Source organism: Podarcis vaucheri (genome assembly GCF_965113315.1).
Source record: "Podarcis vaucheri genome assembly, chromosome: W".
NCBI classification, from domain to species: Eukaryota; Metazoa; Chordata; class Lepidosauria; order Squamata; family Lacertidae; genus Podarcis; species Podarcis vaucheri.
This window is the reverse complement of record NC_138757.1, coordinates 34,723,202-34,747,699: the sequence shown is the minus strand read 5'-3', so window position 1 is coordinate 34,747,699 and position 24,498 is coordinate 34,723,202. Positions and strand designations below refer to the sequence as shown.

General features: G+C 44.2%; 1 protein-coding gene across 1 annotated transcript; it reads right to left on the bottom strand.

Moving 5' to 3' along the window:
• Positions 1–988: 988 nt before the first annotated feature.
• LOC309523372 (tigger transposable element-derived protein 1-like) lies at positions 989–3,633 on the bottom strand. The gene is made up of 2 exons (XM_082207151.1): positions 3,025–3,633; positions 989–2,564 (listed from the first exon to the last, which is right to left on the bottom strand). Exon 2 carries the CDS (start codon positions 2,160–2,162, stop codon positions 1,113–1,115), a length of 1,050 nt encoding a protein of 349 aa, XP_082063277.1. The 5' UTR covers positions 2,163–2,564; positions 3,025–3,633; the 3' UTR covers positions 989–1,112.
• Positions 3,634–24,498: the final 20,865 nt, after the last annotated feature.

The following is a 24,498-nucleotide window of genomic DNA, read 5'->3' as shown; positions in this document are numbered from 1 at the left end:
AGGTCTGGCAGGGCAAATCCACCTCTTTCTTTTGCATCCGTTAGTACAGTGGTGCCTCGCAAGACGCAATTAATTCGTTCCGCAAGTTTTGTCGTCTAGCGAATTTTTCGTCTTGCAAATCACGAAATCCCATAGGAATGCATTGAAAATCAATTAATGCGTTCCTATGTTCAAAAAAAGTCCAAACAAAGCCAAATTTGGTACAACAACAGTTTATTACCGTATTTTTCGCCCTATAGGACGCTCCGGCCCATAGGACGCACCTATTTTTTTGGGGGGGGGGGAATCAAGGGAAAAAAATTGATTTCCCCCCAGGTTTGCGCAGCCATCCCCAAGCTAGAAGAGGGAGAGGGAGCACTTCGTCTCCCTCTTCTGCCTTCAGGGACAGCCTCCCAAGCCTCTGTGGGGCAGCACACTGTGCTGCCCTGCAGAGGCTTTGCGCAACCATCCCCAAGCTAGAAGAAGGAGACGGAGCGCTCTGTCTCCCTCTTCTGCCTTCAGGGACAGCTTGGCCCGCTATCCCGCGAGCTTGTGGGGCTGGAGGGGGGAGAAGCAGGCTTGCTTCTCCCACCCCCAGCCTCCAGATCAGGTCAGGGAATAGCGGGATGGCGGCGCTCCACCATCCCCCTATCCCCCGAGCTTGTGGGGCTGGAGGGGGGAGAAGCAGGCTTGCTTCTCCCACCCCCAGCCTCCAGATCAGGTCGGGGAATAGCGGGATGGCGGCGCTGCGCCTCCCGCTGTCCCCAGCTTTTGGGTGCAGGCTGCTGCCCGCAAGCCTTGCGAGCCCGCGGGACATCCCGCCGGGCTTGCAAGACTTGGGATAGCTTCCTGAAGCCTGGAGAGCGAGAGGGGTCGGTGCGCACGGACCCCTCTCGCTCTCCAGGCTTCAGCGAAAGCCTGCATTCGCCCGATAGGACGCACCCAGATTTCCCCTTCATTTTTGGAGGGGAAAAAGTGCGTCCTATAGGGCGAAAAATACGGTAACTGCTCTTTAAAGTCACACATACTGTAAAGAGCAGTTCAAAAATTGAAGGGAAAATAAATTAACTTTATAAACATGACAGAAAAACATTTAAAAATCAACAAAGTGCACAGTACAGTACATACATTTTCTAAGACTCTGGGGGACCACTCGAAGAAGGCTCCTCTTCCACTCTTTGCTTCTTGGTCAAAAACCTGTCCATAGTCTGCTGCTTCATCCGCCTTTTCAGCAGCTCCCTGAAAGGCGACATGACCCTCGTATCATAAAAGTTCCCAGCGTCATGTGCCACGTGCTTCTCAGGGTGGTGTAGATCTGCAAAAGTCTGCACCTCCTTCCACTTCAGGCAAATGTCCCTCAGTTTTTCGGAGGACAGCCGTTCCTCAGTTGCTTCCTCCTCTTCCAGTGAGGCCTGCTCCTGCGCAGCCTCTGTCTGCAGTTCGACCAGCTCCACGGTGGTCAGCTCGTCGTCGTGCTCCTCCACCAGCTCGCAGACGTCCTTCTCCGTGACCTCCAGGCCCATGGTCCTCCCCAAGGCAACAATGTCCTGCACCACTGTTGACTCTGGTGCATCAGAGTCACTTGGTGCCACACAGTCCGGCCACAGGCTGCGCCAAGCGCAATTCAAATTTCTCTGGCTGATCCCGTTCCAGGCCGTGGTGATCATCTTCAAACAGGTGACGATGTCGAAGTGGTCCTTCCAGAATTCCTGCAGGGTGATGGTGGTGCAGTCAGTCACCTCGAAGCATCGCCTGAAAAGCTCCTTGGTGTAGAGTTTTTTGAAATTGGCGATGACCTGCTGATCCATCGGCTGGAGCAGTGGTGTGGTGTTAGGCGGCAGGAACATGATGTTGATGAAGCTGAACTCCTCCAACAAGTCCACCTCAAGGCCTTTAGGATGGGCAGGAGCATTGTCCATCAGAAGCAAAGCCTTCAGCGGCAGGTCGTTGTCCAGCAGGTACTGCTTGACAGCAAAGCCAAAAGCAAGATTGACCCAGTCCACAAACAGCACACGTGTGACCCAAGCCTTGCTGTTGGATCGCCACATGACACTCAGCCACTCCTTGTTGATCTTGTGTCTCTTGAAGGCCCGTGGGTTCTCCGAGTGGTACACCAGCAGGGGCTTGATCTTCAGGTCGCCGCTTGCGTTGGCACAGAAGAGCAGGGTCAGACGGTCCTTCATGGGCTTGTGGCCAGGCAACTTGGCCTCCTCCTATGTGATGAAAGTCCTTTTGGGCATCCTCTTCCAAAACAGCCCGGTCTCGTCGCAGTTGAAGACCTGCTGTGGAACGTAGCCCTCCGTCTTCACAACCTCCAGGAACTCCGCTGCAAAGTCTTCAGCCGCAGGAACATCAGAACTGGCAGCCTCTCCATGCCTGACCACTCTGTGGATGCCAGATCTTGTCTTGAACCGTTCAAACCAACCTCTGCTTGCCTTGAAGTCTTCTGGCTCGGCTGATGTTCCTGGCTGCTCCCGGATGAGGTCAGCGTGCAAGGCCTTGGCCTTCTCACAAATGACAGCCTCAGACACTGTGTCCCCTGCACGCTGCTTCTCTTCTATCCAGATGAGCAGCAACTTCTCGACCTCCTCCAGAACAGCCAGTGGCGTAGCGTGGGTTATCAGCACCCGGGGCAAGGCAAGTAATCTGCGCCCCCAAACCCGGGGCAAGGCAAGTAATTTGCGCCCCCTAACACCTAACCATGGTCATTAATACGCCAAGACGCGCGTTGAAGCAGCCAGGGCGGCATGGCAGGCGGCGGCGGCTCCTCGGCGACTCCACGCGGCCAGCCCAGCGCGCTGGCCGAGCCCCGCAGGCGAACGCTGCCCGTGGGTGAGGAGGGGCTGCCTGGCGCGCCCTCCGTGGCCCTGACGCGCGGGGACCGCGGCGAGCGCTGAGAGCCGCTGCCAGCTCGTCGGTTCCACGAGACATGGGGCTCTGCTACAGCCTGCGCCCGAGGCTCTTCGGCGACTCCGGAGGCAGCGAGCGCGCCCCCCCAGAAGTTGCGCCCGGTGCAGCTGGCACCCCTGGCACCCCCCACGCTACGCCACTGAGAACAACTGGGCGGTTCTTCACGATCCTGGTGACTCCCTTGGCTGCATCAGTCGCCAGGATCTTCTCCCTCATCTTCAGGATGGTCCCGATGGTTGATGGATTCCTCCCGTACTCCCTGGCGATGTCCGTCACACACATTCTGCCGTCGTGCTTCCGGATGATCTCCTTCTTCATTTCCAGCGTCACCGTCTCCTTCTTCTCTCACCGGCCACCGCAGCAGCAGTCTTCTTAGATCCCATAGCAGCACAGCTCTTACCTTCGTAAACTCAGAAACAGGAAAAAAAAATCAGTGATGTGCTTCAAATCCAAAAAATACAAAAGCACCCAGCCACCCACCACACAGAAATTAAAACCCAGAACCAAGGCCTTGAATCCCAAGCACCCAAACCCAAAATCCAAAATCCAAAAACCCCCAAAAAAGTTTTAAAAGTTTAGCTTACCAAATGGATGAAAGAGAAGTTCTGGAAAAGCTTCAACAATCAATCACCGAGGTCTTCAGAAACCTCAAATGGCTGCAAAATAAGTTTTGGAAAAGCTTCAAAAATCACCAATGTCTTCAAAAACCTCAACTGCTCCCACAGACACCCACCCACCCACAACAGAGAAATTGCAAACCCCTCCCCAACTGCTCCCCCAGCCCTTCCCCAACTGCTGCAAACCCCTCCCCAACTGTTCCCCCATCCAGACAAAAAAAAATCAAAAAATAACAACATGGCCAGCACTCAGAAATTCAAACTCAGAAAAAAAAATTGAAAATAAACAACCTTGCCCAATGGTCACAGAAAATCATAAAAATTCCAAAAAAACCCCGCAAATGGTCCCAGATTCCTGCAGAAACCTCCCCAACTGTTCCCCCAGCCAGCCAGCACTCAGAAATTCAAACTCAGGAAAAAAAATTGAAAATAAACAATCTTGCCCAATGGTCACAGAAAATCATAAAAATTCCAAAAAAAACCCGCAAATGGTCCCAGATTCCTGCAGAAACCTCCCCAACTGTTCCCCCAGCCAGCCAGCACTCAGAAATTCAAACTCAGGTTCCGGAGGCGGCGCGAAATAAGCAATGGCGGTCCTCTTTGCGCTGCGAAGAGGGGCTCCGCAGAAAAGGGTCGTTCGCTGCGGCAAAGCGACGACCCATTAAGATAAACCACGAGCAGAGTGAGCTCGTGGCCGTGGGACTCGGCGGGCACCTAAAGCGACCCCCAAAACGAAGAAGGGACCCCGTAAGGGGCTCCGGAAGCGCGGAGGGGAAGCGGTGCTGTGGGTTCATCGCTCTTTCTGCGGGAGTGAAGCCGCGCGGCTGTTGCTGCTGAGCGCCGACCTTTCTTCCTTAATATTGGATTACAAATCAACTACTCGTGAGTAAGAGTTACTTGAAATTGGATTACAAATTTATGAATTTGGCTGAAAGCGGGAGACGAGAAAAAGGAAGTCCGTCTCCCGGCAAGGCTTACAGATCAAAGGCAAAGAGCTGACAAGCTGGAGGCAGCGGAAGGGACTTTTAAAAAAAAGGGAATATCGTGCATTTGAAGAGTTGGTATTTGAAAGGAAAGGCAAGTCTTTTTTCTTTTGCTTTTGGGATAACTTAAGCTGGGAACTTTCCTCCCTTTGTGGACTTTGTAACCTTAAGAGTCCAGACCTCGGGCTGACGGAGGGGAAAAGAGCTGTCTTTGCGGATACAGTATATATTCGGATTTGCTACACTGTTACATTTGGGCAATGCTGGAAGAGATAATTAAGTAACTGTAACTTGCACCCGTGAGAAGCAAATAAACTGCAACTTGGAAGGCTCTGTAAGTGGAAAAGCCTGTGGAAAAAGTTTTAAGAACTATTGCAGAGTTATTATTTAAACGCAGGGACTTCAATGGCGGCTAAATTTCTTTCTTTCTTTCCTGAACTGCAACAATACTCCCTCTAGTGGAACTTGGGATTTATTAATTCCTGGGAACTAACTTTGTTTTGACTCTCTGCTGTTTTGATATCTAATCTGAGGAACTGTCCCTCTCATGGAACAATAGACAAGTTGACCTTGGCGCTTTGACAGGTGTGGAATGAGTGGTCCTCCGAAAACAAGAGCTGCAAAAGCGAAAGCAGGGAAAGGCCAGCTTGTGCAAACAACATTGACTTCTCAGTCGCGCAGATCATCAGTCCCTGCGGTCCTTGAATCTTTAACAACAACAGATGTGCTGAAGGAAACTGAACAGCCAACAACAGAGGATATGGCTGCAGGGGGATCTGATACCCTTCTAAAGGAAATGCTACAACAATTTGCAATTCTAAACAAGAAGGTGGATGATCAGACAGCAAAAATTGATTTAGCCACATCCTCTATTACTAAACTATCTGAACAAGTGGCACAACATTCTCAAGCAATTGCGGATTTAAAAGACGCCACTTCTGAGAATCTGAAACTGGCCGAGGCTGCTAGTTTGAAGGCGGACCAAGCGAATCAGAAAGTGGACGAATTGAAAGGAGAGGTAAAGCCATTTCATAAGCACATCAGTGACCAGCAGGCCTACCTGTCATTGGCGGAATTGAGAAATCGGGAAAATAACTTAAGATTACGATCTATCCCAGAGCTTGAAAAGGAAGACCTGACAGGCTATCTGACAACAGAATTTGCTAAGTTCTGGGGTATAGAAGAAGATAAGGATTTCAAAATTACAACTGCGTTTAGACTGGGAAGAGTAGCAAAGAGGGACAGACCCAGAGATTGTCTGATTATTTTGAGGACTAAACAGGAGAGAGACAAAATACTTGACCTCCATTTCAAGAAAGCACTTGAGATCCAGGACAGAAGAGCAGAGATCTACAAGGATATACCAAAACAACTCTTGGATCTCAGAGCTATTTACACTGACCTAGCTAGACTTTTGAGAAGCAACGGGATATCATACAGGTGGGAGTTTCCACAAGGTTTATCATTTAACTACAAAGGAAAGAAAGTTAAAATTAAAACTACAGAAGACAACCAGAAGTTCCTACACGACCACGGAGAAGATCTTCAGAAGGGAGCAGTAGCTTCTTGGCCACCGGCACTGCCTGGAATAGTACCAACACCTACACCCTCGGGTTCGGAAGAAAAGAAGGACACCCCAGAATAGAAACACGAGATTAATCCAGGATGTCTCTGCAGCTATACAGTTGGAACATTAATGGAGCAAATTCCCCGGAGAAAAGGAAAAGGATCTTTCATATTTTAAAAAAAGAACATTTGGACTTAATTTGCTTGCAGGAAACACACGTGACAAGACTCCACAGGAAAGTGCTAATCAATAAAAGACTAGGCCAAGAATTTATCTCATCAGACAGAGTCAAAAAGAGAGGCGTGGTGATCTATGCAAAGGAGAACTTGTCACCGGAATTTTTGTTCAAAGATGAACAAGGAAGAATTCTGGCAATTGAAATACAAACGCAAGGAGAAAAAGTTTTGATATTAGGAATTTATGCACCAAACGAGGGGAAATCGGAATTCTACAAAAAGCTGCATGAGACCTTGCTGGACTATATGGACTATTCGAACATCATTATGATGGGAGATATGAATGGGGTGGTTTCTACCCTTATGGATAAGTCGCAAAATCAAAATTTGACTAAGGATGGCAGACTACCAAAAACCTTTTTTGAACTAACAGACAATATGGATTTGATCGATATTTGGCGGACAAGGAACCCCCTAGGTAAAGAAGGAACTTTCTTTTCTGAGGCCCACCTGTCATGGACAAGAATCGACCAAATTTGGACAACTAGAGGGCTGGCACCAAAGACTATAAGAGTGGAGATCTGCCCAAAGACTTGCTCCGACCACAATGCCCTGAAAATGGAAGTGAGATTTACTCCAGCCGGCTCCTTTAGATGGAAAATGAATGACAGCCTATTTAGAGATCAAGAGTTGGTAAAGAAGGCCCAAAAAACTTTAAAGGATTATTTTGAAATTAATTTGAACACCTCGGTGGAAAAAAGAACGATCTGGGACGCAAGCAAAGCTGTAATGAGAGGGTTTCTGATACAACAAAACACGATTAAGAAAAAACTCTGGAATGGAAAAAAGGATAAAATATTAGAGAAGATAAGAGAGGGAGAGAAAAGACTGAGATCCAACCCAAAATCAAAAGAGATTCTGCGAGAAATTAAATTCCACCAGTCACAATATATGAAATTGATAAATCAAGAAGTGGAATGGAAAATTAAACAAATGAAACAAAGATCTTTTGAGTCAGCGAACAAGTGCGGGAAACTGCTGGCATGGCAGTTGAAAAAAAGACAAAAAATGAACTATGTTACCAATCTAGAGGTGGAAGGGAAAAATATCCAGAAACCAGTTGAAATTAGAAGGTGTTTCCAGAAGTATTTTAAAAAGTTGTTTGCTCAAGGGCCTGAGGAAATATCTGAGATAGACCAGTTTTTGAAACTTAATGGCCTACCTAAACTATCTCAGGAGAAGAGATCAATCTTGAACTGTAAGATAACACAACAGGAAATTGAGGATGCCATTCAGAATATGCAGTTGGGCAAGTCTCCAGGCCCAGATGGACTTACCTCCAAGTACTATAAGACATTGAAAGACTATTTGATACAACCACTAATGGAGGTGTGTAACCAGATTATGGGGGGAGGAAGGGCACCGGAAACGTGGAAAGAAGCCTTCATCACATTGATACCCAAAGTGGAAACTGAAAAGACTCAACTAAGAAACTACCGTCCCATCTCACTCCTAAATGTGGATTACAAAATATTTGCAGACATTTTGGCAAATAGATTTAAAAAGATTTTAAATGAAGTAATTCATAAGGACCAAGCAGGCTTTCTCCCTGGTAGACATTTGTTTGACAACACTAGGAATATTATAGATATTCTAGAACTTTTGCAAACAAATATTAACACCAAAGCAGTCTTAATTTTTATTGATGCAGAGAAGGCCTTTGACAACATTTCTTGGAAATTTATGAAGAAAAACCTGGAAGGGATGGGAGTGGGACGGGGGTTTGAAAATGGCATAGAAGCAATTTATTCAGAACAAAAAGCTAAGTTGATAGTGAACAATGTGGTGACAGAGGAGATCCACATTGAAAAAGGAACACGCCAGGGGTGCCCTCTATCCCCTCTATTATTTATATCAGTCCTGGAGGTGCTGTTGAACATGATCAGGAGGGACCGGCAAATACAAGGGATACAGGTCGGAGTGAAACAATACAAACTGAAAGCATTTGCAGATGACTTGGTTTTGACATTACAGGAGCCAGAATCTAGTACAAAAAGAGTTTTAGAACTGATTCAAGATTTTGGTCGGGTGGCAGGATTTAAATTGAATAAACAAAAAACTAAAGTTTTGGGGAAAAACTTGACACCTTCAGAAACAGAGGGGTTTCAGAAGGAAACAGAGTTAACTGTGGTTAAAAAAGTGAAGTACCTGGGGGTAAACCTGACGTCTAAAAATTTGAATCTGTTTAAAGATAACTTTGAAAAATGTTGGTTAGAAATTAAGAAAGATTTAGAAACTTGGTCACGATTGAAGCTTTCCTTGCTGGGCCGAATTGCGGCTGTAAAAATGAACGTTTTGCCAAAGATGTTGTTTTTGTTTCAAACCTTGCAGATCGTGGACAGAGTGGAATGTTTTAGAAAGTGGCAGAAGGATATTTCAAAGTTTGTTTGGCAGGGCAAAAAGCCCCGAATTAAGTTTAAAATACTAACTGATGCAAAAGAAAGAGGGGGGTTTGCCCTGCCAGACTTAAGGTTATACTACGAAGCTGCAGCCTTCTGCTGGATGAAAGATTGGATTTTATTAGAGAACACAGATGTCCTAGATCTGGAAGGTTTTAATAACTCGTTAGGCTGGCATGCGTATTTGTGGTATGGCAAGGTAAAAACACATGGAATGTTCAAAAACCATATTGTCAGGAAAGCAATTTTCATGGTCTGGATGAAATACAAAGACTTATTGGAAAGTAAGACCCCGAGGTGGCTGTCACCAATAGAGGCCAAGGCTCGGAAAAAACCCAATATGGAGGCCGGATGGCCGAAATATTGGGAAATAATAGAAAAAATTGGAGATAATTGGAGGTTGCAGAGCTTTGAAAAATTAAAGGATAAGGTGCAAGATTGGTTTCACTATGCCCAAATTAATGAGGTGGTTAAGCTGGACAAAAAAACAGGTTTCCAGGTGGAAAAATCGAAACTTGAGACAGAGTTGTTAGAACCAAAGACCAAGGTTTTATCGAGAATGTATAACTTGCTGCTTAAATGGAACACTCAGGATGAGACAGTTAAGTCAGCCATGATAAAGTGGGCTCAAGACATTGGGTACAACATTATGTCTGATGACTGGGAAAAGTTATGTACCACTGGTATTAAATTTACGGCATGTAATGCCTTGAAAGAAAATATTATGAAAATGATATATAGGTGGTACATGACACCAGTCAAGCTTGCAAAGATATACCATCTGTCTGATAATAAATGTTGGAAGTGCAAGGAGGCTGAAGGGACATTCTTTCACCTATGGTGGACTTGTCCAAGAGTGAAGGCCTTCTGGGAAATGATCTATAATGAGTTAAAAAAGGTGTTTAAGTACACCTTTCCCAAGAAACCGGAGGCCTTCCTCTTGGGCATTGTGGGCCAAAAGGTGTTAAAGAAGGATAGAACATTTTTTATGTATGCAACCACTGCAGCAAGAATTCTTATCGCTAAACATTGGAAGACTCAAGATTTGCCCACACTGGAAGAGTGGCAAACGCAATTGATGGACTACATGGAATTGGCCGAGATGACTGTCAGGATTCGAGATCTGGGAGAAGAAGCAATGGAGGAGGACTGGAAAAAATTTAAGGATTATTTGCAAAAATTTTATAAGTTATATGAACTATAGGAATTTGCACGATCCGAAAGGTTAGCCCCAGCAACGAGAGTGGAATATATATGAAATTAGATAATAATTATGAAAGAACCAAGGTTTAAAGGTTTTTTTTTTTAAAAAAAAGGATGAGTAATTTGGATAATAAGTAATTTAAACCTAAAATGTATTTGAAGTTACAAAAGAAACACACGAAATAAGGTTATAATTTGCTGTCAAATTTATTGTTGAGAATGCACTGTGCGGGAGATGTGGGGAAGTCCGTTGGTGGATTGAAAAAAGATTTGGAAATGGTCTGTTCTTTTTTTTTTTCTATCTTCTCTTTTCTTGTTGATTTCTTCTGTGCTGTTTATTTCTATCTGAAAAAATGCAATAAAAAATATTATAAAAAAAATAAACATATAATCCAGGACTACCAGAAAAAAAAGAAAAAAAAAAGAAATTCAAACTCAGAAAAATTTTCAAAAAAAAAAAAAATCTTGCCCAATGGTCACAGAAAATCATAAAAATTCCAAAAAAGGCCCACAAGCCCACAGATTCCTGCAGAAACCTCCCCAACCGTTCCCCCAGCCAGCCAGCACTCAGAAATTCAAACTCAGAAAAAAAATTTGAAAATAAACAATCTTGCCCAATGGTCACAGAAAATCATAAAAATTCCAAAAAAGGCCCACAAGCCCACAGATTCCTGCAGAAACCTCCCCAACCGTTCCCCCAGCCAGCCAGCATTCAGAAATTCAAACTCAGAAAAAAAATTGAAAATAAACAATCTTGCCCAATGGTCACAGAAAATCATAAAAATTCCAAAAAAAACCCACAAATGGTCCCAGATTCCTGCAGAAACCTCCCCAACCGTTCCCCCAGCCAGCCAGCACTCAGAAATTCAAACTCAGAAAAAAAAATTGAAAATAAACAATCTTGCCCAATGGTCACAGAAAATCATAAAAATTCCAAAAAAGGCCTACAAGCCCACATATTCCTGCAGAAACCTCCCCAACCGTTCCCCCAGCCAGCCAGCACTCAGAAATTCAAACTCAGAAAAAAAATTTTGAAAATAAACAACCATGCCCAATGGTCACAGAAAATCATAAAAATTCCCCAAAAAAACCCCGCAAATGGTCCCAGATTCCTGCAGAAACCTCCCCAACCGTTCCCCCAGCCAGCCAGCACTCAGAAATTCAAACTCAGAAAAAAAATATGAAAATAAACAATCTTGCCCAATGATCACAGAAAATCATAAAAATTCCAAAAAAAACCCCGCAAATGGTCCCAGATTCCTTCAGAAACCTCCCCAACTGTTCCCCCAGCCAGCCAGCACTCAGAAATTCAAACTCAGAAAAAATTTCAAAAAAAAACCATCTCGCCCAGTGGTCACAGAAAATCATAAAAATTCCCAAAAAAGGCCCACAAGCCCACAGATTCCTGCAGAAACCTCCCCAACCGTTCCCCCAGCCAGCCAGCACTCAGAAATTCAAACTCAGAAAAAAAAAAATTGAAAATAAACAATCTTGCCCAATGGTCACAGAAAATCATAAAAATTCCAAAAAAACCCGCAAATGGTCCCAGATTCCTGCAGAAACCTCCCCAACTGTTCCCCCAGCCAGCCAGCACTCAGAAATTCAAACTAAGAAAAAAAAAATTGAAAATAAACAATCTTGCCCAATGGTCACAGAAAATCATAAAAATTCCCAAAAAAGGCCCACAAGCCCACAGATTCCTGCAGAAACCTCCCCAACCGTTCCCCCAGCCAGCCAGCACTCAGAAATTCAAACTCAGAAAAAAAAATTGAAAATAAACAATCTTGCCCAATGGTCACAGAAAATCATAAAAATTCCAAAAAAAACCCCGCAAATGGTCCCAGATTCCTGCAGAAACCTCCCCAACTGTTCCCCCAGCCAGCCAGCACTCAGAAATTCAAACTAAGAAAAAAAAATTGAAAATAAACAATCTTGCCCAATGGTCACAGAAAATCATAAAAATTCCCCAAAAAGGTCCACAAGCCCACAGATTCCTGCAGAAACCTCCCCAACCGTTCCCCCAGCCAGCCAGCACTCAGAAATTCAAACTCAGAAAAAAAAATTGAAAATAAACAATCTTGCCCAATGGTCACAGAAAATCATAAAAATTCCCAAAAAACCCCGCAAATGGTCCCAGATTCCTGCAGAAACCTCCCCAACTGTTCCCCCAGCCAGCCAGCACTCAGAAATTCAAACTCAGAAAAAATTTCAAAAAAAAACAATCTTGCCCAATGGTCACAGAAAATCATAAAAATTCCAAAAAAGGCCCACAAGCCCACAGATTCCTGCAGAAACCTCCCCAACCGTTCCCCCAGCCAGCCAGCACTCAGAAATTCAAACTCAGAAAAAAAAATTGAAAATAAACAATCTTGCCCAATGGTCACAGAAAATCATAAAAATTCCAAAAAAAACCCGCAAATGGTCCCAGATTCCTGCAGAAACCTCCCCAACTGTTCCCCCAGCCAGCCAGCACTCAGAAATTCAAACTCAGAAAAATTTTTGAAAATAAACAATCTTGCCCAGTGGTCACAGAAAATCATAAAAATTCCAAAAAAAGGCCCACAAGCCCACAGATTATCGCAACCCCCCCCCACAACACCAAGTCCTTGAATCCCAAACACCCCAACCCAAAATCCAAACCCCCCCAAAAAGTTTTAAAAGTTTAACTTACCAAATGGATGAAAGAGAAGTTCTGGAAAAGTTTTGGAAAAGCTTCAAAGGTGAGCAAAGTCTGAGAAAAGGCTACCAAACCACGTGCTAACAGTTGCTCCTCGAAGTCAAGTCGCAACTGCAGCTCTTCAAGCTAAGCACCCTTGGTTTTAACGGTTTTTAGACAAAGGAAACAAAGTCGCGAGACGTTTTCGTCTTGCGAAGCAAGCCCATAGGGGAATTCGTCTTGCGAGGCAAATCGAAAACAAAAAAGCCTTTCGTCTAGCGAGTTTTTTGTCTTGCGAGGCATTCGTCTTGCGAGGTACCACTGTATTTTGAATTTTATTCTGGGCTTCTTGCCCTGCCAGACAAATCTGGAAATATCTCTCTGCCACTTCTTGAAACAGTCCATTTTGTCCAAAATTTGCAGTGTTTGAAACAAAAACAACATTCTTGGCAATACATTTATCTTTATCACAGCGATACGGCCTAGCAGTGAAAGCTTCAAATTTGACCATATTTCTAAGTCTTTTTTCACTTCAGTCCAACATTTTTCATAGTTATCCTTAAATAGATTCACATTTTTAGCAGTCATGTTAACCCCCAAATATTTCACTTTCTTAACCAATGCTAATCCTGTCTCCTTCTGAAACCTCTCTCTCTCAATTGGTTTTAAATTTTTCTCTAAAACCTTAGTTTTTAACTTATTCAACTTAAATCCTGCAACCTGACCAAATTCTTGAATCAGTTCTATTACTCTTTTAGTACTAGATTCTGGCTCCTGTAATGTCAATACTAAGTCATCTGCAAATGCTTTCAATTTATACTGTTTTGCTTCGACTTGTATACCCTTAACCAATTGGTCCCTTCTAATCATATTTAAAAGGACCTCCAGGACTGATATAAAAAGCAATGGGGAAATTGGGCAACCTTGTCGTGTCCCTTTCTCTATCTTAAATTCCTCCGTCACCACATTGTTAACAATTAGTTTGGCCTTTTGTTCAGAATATATTGCACTTATACCATTTTCAAAACCTTGACCAACCCCCATCCCCTGTAGGTTCTTCTTCATAAAACTCCAAGAAATAATAATAATAATAATAAATTTTATTTATATCCCGCCCTCCCCAGCTGAGCCGGGCTCAGGGTGGCTAACAACAATCAAATAAACAATCAAATAATCACACATTCTAAAAATTTTCATTATAAAAATTAGTTAAAATCAAATTGATGGCAACCGAAATGTTGTCAAAAGCTTTCTCCGCGTCCACAAATATAAAAACTGCCTTGGTATTAATGTTCACTTGTAATTTCTCCAAAATGTTAATTATTTTTCTCGTATTATCAGACAAGTTTCTGCCCGGGAGAAAGCCTGCTTGATCTTTATGTATCTCTTCCACTAATACTTTTTTAAATCTTTTAGCCAAAATGTCTGCAAAAATTTTATAATCCACATTAAGGAGAGATATGGGGCGGTAGTTCTTAAGCTGTGTCTTCTCAGACTCAATTTTCGGTATAAGTGCGATGTACGCCTGCTTCCACGACTCTGGTGCTTTTTCCCTTCCAAAATTTCATTACAAACTTCCTTTAGTGGTTGTATTATCCAACTTTTCAGAGATCTATAGTATCTTGAAGTTAAGCCATCCGGTCCTGGAGATTTACCCAATTGCATATTCTGGATGGCACCTTCTACCTCCTGTTCAGCTATTTTGTAATTCAACATTAGCTTGTTTTCTTGAGAGATTTTTTGTAGTCCATTTATTTTCAAAAATCGATCTATGTCAATTTCTTTCTGTGGCCTTTGTGTATATAATTGTTTAAAGTACCTCTGGAAACAATTTCTAATCTCCACTGGGTTCTGTATATTCTTTCCTTCCACTTCCAAATTTGTAACAGTATTAAGTTTTTGTCTTTTTTTCATTTGCCAGGCCAGCAATTTCCCACATTTATTAGCCGATTCAAAAGTCTTTTGTCTCACCTGTTTAATTTTCCATTCTATTTCCTGATTCATCATTTTCATATATTGTACTTGATGTAACTTTATTTCTCTCAAAATCTATTGCGAATTTAGTTTTGCTCTCAATTTCTTCTCACCTTCCTTTATTATCTCCAGAAATTTATCTTTCTTCTCATTTTGGGTTCTCTTCTTTATTGCATTCTGTTGTATCAGGAACCCTCTCATGATCGCTTTACTTGCGTCCCAGATTACTCTTTTTTTCAACAGTTCAACTTTTTTTCAACAGTTTTTCCAAGCTGCTGAGTGCCCAAAGTTAAATGGGCAAAACTATAAAACCTGGGCAAAGGGGTGTGAAAGTTTGCTGCGTCAGTATGGAGTGTGGCATACTGTGAGTGAGGCCCCTCCGGTTCCTCTGACAGAGAAATGGAAACGCCAGAATTTGAAGGCCATTGACGTAATAGTCCTGTCCGTCTCTCTTGAGGAAATTAAGACGCTTGCTGGCAACACCACTGCACGTAAGATGTGGAATGCTTTGAAAAAAGCTCACCAGCCAGTCATCCCAGCCCAGAGTTTGACTGCATCGGAGGTCCTGGCTGTTTCCCAGAATGCGAGTGAATGCAGGGATGCTGAGGGCACCGGTTGCAGGCTGCAGGGGGAGCTGACCGTCACGTCATCCCAGGCAGCATTCCAGCCTCCAGGGGGAGCCAAGGAGTCGGCAGCTGAGAGCTCTGTTTCCCGTGGGAACGAAGGTCATCCCCTTTGCAGATGCCGGAAAGGCAAAGGTAAACAGAGGCAGACGCCTGCAGATGGCCAGAAGCAGAGGGAGGGTGAAGAGCCCACGCCAGTGGAAAACAAGGTTTTGTTTGCTGGCACAGCTTCACCAGAGGCTAAAGGCACGTCTGCTGACCAGAAGCAGGGGGGCAAGCTGCAAAAGCCCACGCCAGTGGAAAACAAGGGTTTGCTTGCTGTAAACACTGCTCCAAAAGCCAAAGGCAGGTTTATTGTGGATTCAGGTGCGAGCCGCCACCTCACGAAGGACCGCCACCTGTTTATCTCCTTCACACCTCAAGAAGGTGAGATCCACCTGGCTGACGGAAAGACGTTGCAAATCGCAGGAGAAGGGACTGTGAAACTGGCAAGTCTGCACATTACCATCAAAGGTGTACTTTATGTTCCGGGAGCTGCAAGCAACTTGCTCAGTGTCCCACAGCTTACTGGGCGTGGTTTTCAGATTTCCTTCAAGAGGAGCGTCTGTGTCATCAGAAAAGGCAAAGAGGACTATTTGCACGCAAAGTTCATGGATGGTTTGTTCCATATAAATTATGACGACTCTAGTGCTTTTGTGTCTAATGCTGATTCTTGTTGTGTTGCACAAACTAACAAAGTTCTTCATGCAGGTTGCATTCACGATGCACATCGAAGATTTTGTCACCTCTCTTGGAAGGCATTGGCCAAGATGCCAGAGGTGGTTGAAGGTTTGACCATCAAACCCTGTAAATTTCACATGAAATGTGTATCTTGTGCAGAGAACAAGGTGAAGGTTGCTCCAAAAGGCAAGGAGTCTAGCAGGCAGGCTTCCAAACCCTACCAGCTAGTGCATGCGGACCTGGTTGGTCCACTTGCGCCCTCTTTGGGGGGAGCAAGGTACTTCATGGTTCTAACTGATTCTTTTTCCAGGTACATTCATGTGTTTATGCTCGAGCAGAAATCGCAAGCGTTTCCGAAGTTTAAGGCATTCTGTGTTTGGTTGGAGAATGTTCATGGTAAACGTATTGGCTGTCTGTTTACTGATCGTGGCGGGGAGTTCACTTCTCAGCAGTTTGAAGCTTTCCTGACTGAGAAGGGAATCCAGCATGACATGTCAACGCCCAGATCGCCATGGATGAATGGGCTTGCGGAGCGAGCAAATCAAACATTGCTGCAAGGAATGAAAACCTTGTTGCATGATGCCAATCTCCCTGATAAGTTTTGGGGGGAAGCTCTGAGGAATTTTGTTTACACTTTTAATCGCAGATTGTCATCACCCATTGGCTGTACCCCCTATGAGAAGATGTTTGGTAAGAAACCCAACATCAAGCACATGAGAATCTTTGGTTCTGACATGTGGGTACACACCCCACAAATCAACAAGCTTGGGAAGCGTGGGGCACATGGTTTGTTCATGGGGTACGAAAAAGGTGCATACAGGGTATGGATGACTAACTCTAAGTCCATTAAGTTCACAAGGAGTGTTGAGTACAATCCTAAGTGGGGGGAAAATGTGGGAATTTTCCAGAGTTACCCAGAGGAGGATGAAGGTGATGTCAAGCAAGCAGCTAAAGCTGAGGAAGCTGCTGCTGAGGATGATGATGATGCTGCTGCTGATGATGATGATCAGAGTTTGGATTCCAGTTCAGTGGGCAGCGCTGCTGCTGGTGTCAGTAACAGTGATGACACAGCAGACTACAAGAGCGCAAAGGCCTCAGTCAGACCATCTGATGCATCTGACAATGAACTGGAAGAACCACTGTTCACCATTGGTCACTTTTCTCCTAAGAAAGAGGAGATGAGTCCAGAAGACTTGCGTCTAGTACGCAGATCTGAGAGAGCCACGAAGGGCAGACCTCCAAAGAGATATGCTGATGAGTTTGCTAAGACGGCAACTGCTGTTCTTAGTAGCTCAGAGAAGGTGTGGGAACCTTCAAGCTTCAAAGAGGTTCAGGAGTTAACCTCTAAAGATGCTGAGCCTTGGCTTAATGCCATGAAGGCTGAAGTTGATTCCTTGAACAGGAACCAAACTTGGGAACTGGTACCGGTAGTCCCAGGAATGAGACTGGTTGGCAGCAAATGGGTCTTCAAGGCCAAGACAGACCAGAATGGCAAGGTAGTCAGACACAAAGCCCGATTGGTTGCCAGAGGTTTCTCACAGGTACCAGGACAGGATTACCACGAGACCTACTCACCCACTGTTAAATATGAGACCATTCAGCTGATGCTCAAGATCGCTGCGGAGGAGAAACTGCATGTTTCCCACCATGACATTAATACAGCTTTTTTGTACGGGATTTTGGGGGAGGAGCTGTACATGCTTCCACCTGATGGGATGCAGATACAGAAGGGAATGGTCTGTAAACTGCGGAAATACTTATATGGTCTCAAGCAGAGTGCCAGGTGTTGGAACACGAAACTCACTGAGACATTGCTTTCTCTAGGTTTTCACCAGGGCAAAGCTGATCCATGTGTGTTTGTCAAGGAGGAGGGGCAAAACAAACTGTATTGTTTATGTTTTGTTGATGATCTTCTGACGTTTTGGAAGAATCAGGCTTTTTATCAAAGCACCCTAGCTCAGCTGAAGGAGCACTTTGACATGAAGGATCTTGGTGAGGTATCCAACTATCTTTCTCTGCAGGTGGAGAGGGACCAAGCAGGTAATTTTCTGGTACACCAAACACAGAAAATTGCTGATGTGTTAACCAGGTTGAATTTGGTTGATGCAAACCCAGCAGACACACCGATGGTGACAGGTTACCAGGTAGACAGTACTGCTGAAGCGTTTTCTGACACAACGCTGTACAGATGCATTCTAGGCAAGTTGAATTTCATTGCCAGATGCTCAAGACCTGACATAGCTGTAAGCTGTAATCTGCTTAGCAGACATGCCAACAATCCTACGGTTCAGGATTGGAAAGCTCTGAAGCGCATAGCCCGCTATTTGAAAGGGACTATGCACTACAGGCTGAGGTTCACCAGTCAGAAGACTGGAGGTCTTGAAATCTTTGCAGATGCAAGTTTTGGAAGTGACACCACGGATGGTACAAGCACTTCTGGAGTATGCTACATGTACAACCACTGTCTGTTTGACTGGCTGTGCAAGAAGCAGACGACAGTGAGCCTAAGTTCCTGTGAAGCAGAACTCAATGCTCTGTCATTTTCACTCATGGATTGTGAATGGTTGATGCAACTGTTTAAGGACATCAGAGTTTCTGTGAAATGTCCTATACAAGTGTATCAAGACAATAGATCCTGTTTGGCTTTGCTGAACTCAGAGAGGTGCAAGCAAAGAACCAAGTACTTGCCGATTAAGCTACATCGTGCAAGGGAGTGTATTCAGAAAGGACTCATTCAGGTGTCCTACATGCCAGGAAATGAAATTCCTGCTGATCTGTTGTCTAAGGTTGTTAACAGAGAACAACTAAAGGTTTACGTACAGATGTTGCAATTGGGTTGAACCACAGGTACTACAGGTTACACAGAAAGGGGGAGGATGTTAGGATATTTCCGTTCCACCTTAAAAGGGAGCAGGATGTTTGTGTCACAGCCTGCGTATTTCCTGTTCACAGGATGTTTATGTTTTGCTATTGCTTTCGTTTCTCAGTCTGTCGGAGACTCTGACGCAGGACAGTCAGTCTCTCTTTGTTCTGATCAACACTGAATAAAGCTTGTAAATAATGCTCTTCTGCAGTGCAACTTTTGGCTGTGCTTTATCTGCTGATAAAGAGTGTGCACGAGCCCTGGAATGTGGCAGGAAACTCGTGTCGCTAGAAGCTGCATGACTACAGAGGTCGATGGATCGTCCGGCAGCCGGCTTGGGGCCATGATGGACTATATCTCCCTGGCAGTATCCCAACAGTATTCATGATAATCTCTCAAGGTTTTTTGGGCCTTCTTGATCACTTCTTCATCCCTAAACAAGGTGTCATTCATCCTCCATCTGAAAGAGCCAATTGGTGTTAGTTTCATCTCCATCTTTACAGCATTATGGTCGGAGCAGGTTCGCGTCTCCGCTCCTCCACATGCAGCTGCTGGGCGACCTTGGGCCAGTCACACTTCTGTGAAGTCTCTCAGCCCCACTCACCTCACAGAGTGTTTGTTGTGGGGGAGGAAGGGAAAGGAGATTGTTAGCCGCTTTGAGACTCCTGAAGGGGAGTGAAAGGCGGGATATCAAATCCAAACTCTTCTTCTTCTTCTTCTAGGGCAAATTTCCACTTTTCTTGTCTTTGGAGCCAGTCCTCTAGTTACCCAAATTTGGTCAATTCTTGTCCATGTCATTTTGGCTTCAGAAAAGAAAGTTCCCTCTCTGCCCAAGGGGTTCTTTGTTCTCCAAATATCAACTAGATCCAAATTGTCAGTCATCTCAAAGAAGGTTTTCGGTAGCCTACTGTCCTTAGTAACTACCTGTCTCTGTGCCTTGTCCATATTTGTGGATACCACTCCATTCATATCCCCCATCATAATCACATTGTAATCCAAATAGTCCATCAGAGTCTCATGCAACTTTTTTAAACAAATCTGATTTCCCCTCATTTGGTGCGTAAACTCCTACTATCAAGAATTTCTCTCCTTGTAGTTGAATTTCGATTGCCACGAATCTTCCTTGGTCATCTTTAAATATAAATTTCGGTGATAGACTTTCCTTTGCGTAGATCACTACTCCCCTTTTTTTGACTTTGTCCGATGAAATAAACTCTTGACCCAGTCTTTTATTAATCAATACTTTTCTGTGCAGCCTTACAACATGTGTTTCCTGTAAACAAATCAAGTCCAATGGTTCCTTTTTTAATAAATGAAAGACTCTTTTCCTTTTTTTGGGGGGGGGGGAGTTCAAACCATTAGTATTCCAGCTTAAAAGTTGCAAAGCCATGATGTAATTACTCTGCTTTTCCTCCAACTGCACCAAGTGTTTGTTCTTGTTCTGTCAGTGGTGTTATTGTCACTTTCTCTGAGCAGTCCAATCCAAAGGGTAATGTAGCTATATCTAGTATTCCTCTTTTTAATAGTCCTTTGTCCGATGCTTTTTGTTTTGGTCTTCTGTCTGTCGGTTCTCTGTCCAATGCACTTAGCTCTTCTCCAGATTCTTTCTGCAAGTCTTCTCTGTGGTCTTTCAAAAATCATTCTTTGTCGTCCACTGATCTTATTTTTATCTTTCTTCCTTTAAGGCTAAAGGATAGACCTTGGGGGAATTCCCACCTGAAAATGATTCTGTTGCTTCTCAACAGGGCGACCAAGTCACCGTAGTTGGACCTAAGATCCAAAAGGTATTTCGGAACTCTGATGGTTTATATAGACTGTATTTTCGCACCTACTCACAATCGCCTATAAATTGCACAGCAGCACAGTCAAGCCAGGGGTTGAGGAATGTAAGGCCACATTCCGGGTGTGTCCATGAGGCACACAGAGTTCTAGGACACCTGAATTTTGCTGATGTAATTAAGACAAAGAATATTGTTAATGGCCTCAACTTAAAACCATGCAAATTCTTTATGCAATGTCTATCTTGTTGCAAGAATAAGATTAAGGTTGCACGCAAGGGTAGGTGCTCAGATAGGAAAGTAACTGAGCCATTTGAGCATGTACATTGTGATTTAGTTGGGCCACTCCCACCATCATTAGGAGGTTCTAAGTACTGGCTCAATCTGATAGACCAGTATAGTAGATATTGTTGGACTTATGCAATAGCTGAGAAGTCCCAAGCATTTGAGAAGTACAAAGTTTTTTGTAGCTGGGTAAAAATGCACTTTAACAAACCAATTAAGAACCTGTTTTCTGACCGGGGCGGGGAATTTGTTTCTGAGGATTTTGAGAATTTCCTGGAAGCGCAGGGGACTACTCATGAGTTATCTTGCCCCCGAAGTCCCTGGCAAAATGGGCTTGTTGAAGTTGTGCAGCGTGACCTGCAGGCAGGGGTTAAAACTTATCTGCACGATGCTAATCTGCCCAAAGACTTTTGGGCTGAAGCGCTTAATGCGTTTTGTTATGTTAGAAATCGCAGTTATCATTCTGGTTTAGATGTCACCCCCTATGAGAAGTTGTTTAAAAAACGCCCTAATCTGAAATACCTACGCATTTGGGGTTCAGATGTAATTATGCATTATCCCGCTAAGCAGAAATTGGGTGAGCATAGTGTTCAGGGAAAATTAATGGGCTACCAGCAGGGGGCGTACAGAATTTACATACCAGCAACTGGCAAATTTCATATTACCAGAAGCATGATACAAACTGTAAATTGGAATGGGGTTGCTGTTTCCCAAGATACTAACGGTATAAATGATACTGATGAAGAAGAGGAAGAAGCAGCAGCAGCAGGAAATGGTGCCTCTGAATTAATGGAAAGAGACGAAAAGCCTGTTGAATCTGATAATTTGCTTGAGGATTTAAAGTCACAGGCACCCGAGGGGAGGTTAGATTCTCTTGAGTTTTCTGACCGTGAGCTTAGCCAACAGGCATCTCTTCAATCTGACAGTGATTATTTACAACCTGAAACTAGTAGTTTACTTAGTCCCATTAAGTCTGAGGAGTCTGACTCTCCTTCCGGACTGAGACGTTCAGACAGAAAGAGACAGAAGCCACAACGATTTGCAGATGAACATTTTAATACTGTGTATGCCAATAAGGCGGTTTTTGAGCCAAAAAGCTACAATGATGTTCAGAACTTACCTAAGCACCAAGCTGCAAATTGGTATAAAGCTATGAACTCTGAGATAGCTTCTTTAAAAGAGCACAACACTTGGTCTCTTGTACCACAAACCCCAGATATGAGACTTATTGATTCAAAATGGGTTTATAGAGTTAAAATGAATGACAAAAATGAAGTTGTAAGGTACAAGGCTAGATTAATTGCTAGGGGTTTTCAACAAATTCCAGGCGAAGATTGTGATTTGTGTTATTCACCAAGTGTAAAATATGAAACAGTTAAGCTTTTGTTAAAAGATGCATCACAATGTGGACATTCTGTTTATCACCTAGATATAAAAACTGCATATTTGTTTGCAGATTTAAAAGAACAAATTTTTACGCGTGTTCCTGAAGGCATAGATGCCGCTGAAGGTTTGGTATGCAAATTAAATAAATCCCTTTATGGTCTGCACCAAAGTGGAAGGAATTGGCACCAAACTTTAGCAAAAGAATTGCTGGATATTGGTTTTTCGCAAGGAAAGGCAGACATTTGTGTGTTTATAAAGGAAAGGGCAAACTCTGTAACAAAAATATGTGTGTATGTAGATGACGTGTTAATTTCTACCAAAACTATACAAGAATATGAACAGGTAGTATCAGTTACAGAAGAAATTTGATGTGGTGGAATTAGGCATAGCTAAGAATTATAAGGGACGCGGGTGGCGCTGTGGGCTAAAGCCTCAGCGCCTAGGGCTTGCCGATCGAAAGGTCGGCGGTTCGAATCCCCGCGGCGGGGTGCGCTCCCGCTGCTCGGTCCCAGCGCCTGCCAACCTAGCAGTTCGAAAGCACCCCCGGGGGCAAGTAGATAAATAGGTACCGCTTACCAGCGGGAAGGTAAACGGCGTTCCGTGTGTGGCTCTGGCTCGCCAGAGCAGCGTTGTCACGCTGGCCACGTGACCCGGAAGTGTCTTCGGACAGCGCTGGCCCCCGGCCAATAGATGTGAGATGGGCGCACAAACCCCAGAGTCTGTGTCAGCAATTGGGTGTAGTATATAAGGAGCAGCACCTAGCTCTCCCATTACCCTGGGGGATGGGTTGGTGGTTGGGTCATGTTTGTTTGTTGATGTATTTAGTGTAAATGGAGTTTTTGTTTTTCTTATTAAAACCTTGTTTAAGTTATTTTTGAGTCCCTTTTTAATGCATGGTCTCCCCAGCGCGCTCTATGCATCACTACCATACTGCAAATAGCCAACCCTGCCCACTTGTGCCAGATTGCCTGGCATACATTACAAGCATCTAGTCACATAGATTCTCCAGAATCCCGGGGCTAGCCCACCTGACGGGAAGAGTCCGCGACCAGAAGGAGGAGGAGTACCAGGAAGAATGGACAAAATTCAAAGATTCTTTAGCTGAATATGTCAAGATAACCTAACTGGAAAAGCTTGCAAAGATGAGATAGGCTTAGGATTTAAATATGTAAGGATAGGAATTGAGATGTTTCAAGCTAGATTAGAAAGAATGAAAGATGTGAAGTGATCAAGTTAATTTTTTATTTTTTTTTTAAGAAGATTGATTTTGGAAAACTGTTAAAATGAAATACAATGAAATTCAACCAGGGGGATTTGAGGAAGTCACTTAACAATGTTATCAAGATTGGTTTAATTACAATTAGGATGTTTGTTTGTTTGCTTGTCTCAAATATTTTTTGGAAAATTAATTTAAAAATCTGAAAAGAAAAACACCATAGATTATCCAGAATCCCAAGCAGCGACATTGTGAAACTTTCATAGGAATAAAAGGTAGGGGGGAAGGAGGCACAATGTCAAGCAGGCAACAGAATAAACCCGAGCACTGTGGGTCTAAAACCGGCCCCTGAATCTCTTGCTCCCCACTCTGCCCTTCTAACAAGAACATTTTTTTGCTTGCTGGATGGCTGTGTGCAATGAGAGCTCAGTCACTGAGGAAGGGTGCTGGCCCGTGGGAGAAGTATGTGCTTGGCATGCAGGCGATCCAAAAATCCATTCAAGCCCAAAATTCCAGTTCTCGTGTTTTCTGTCGAAATGGCTAATTTAAAGGGGAATAGCATGGTGCCTTCCACAGAGTCAGCCCATCGAGCCGCCTAACTCCTTAAGGGAGGACCAGAGCTCGCTGGTGATGCAGGTCCCAGAACAGTCTCCAGCATCTCCAGGTGAAACTGAAAACATCACCTGCCTGGAACCTTGTAGAGCCACTGCCAATCAGTACAGACAGTGCTGAGTTAGGTAGCGAGGATCCATCCACCATCACCCTTTGCCCGAAGCAAAGGCACATCGGGAATAGCATGGTGGGAATAGCATGGTGCCTTCCACAGAGTCAGCCCATCGAGCCGCCTAACTCCTTAAGGGAGGACCAGAGCTCGCTGGTGATGCAGGTCCCAGAACAGTCTCCAGCATCTCCAGGTGAAACTGAAAACATCACCTGCCTGGAACCTTGTAGAGCCACTGCCAATCAGTACAGACAGTGCTGAGTTAGGTAGCGAGGATCCATCCACCATCACCCTTTGCCCGAAGCAAAGGCACATCGGGAATAGCATGGTGGGAATAGCATGGTGCCTTCCACAGAGTCAGCCCATTGAGCCGCCTAACTCC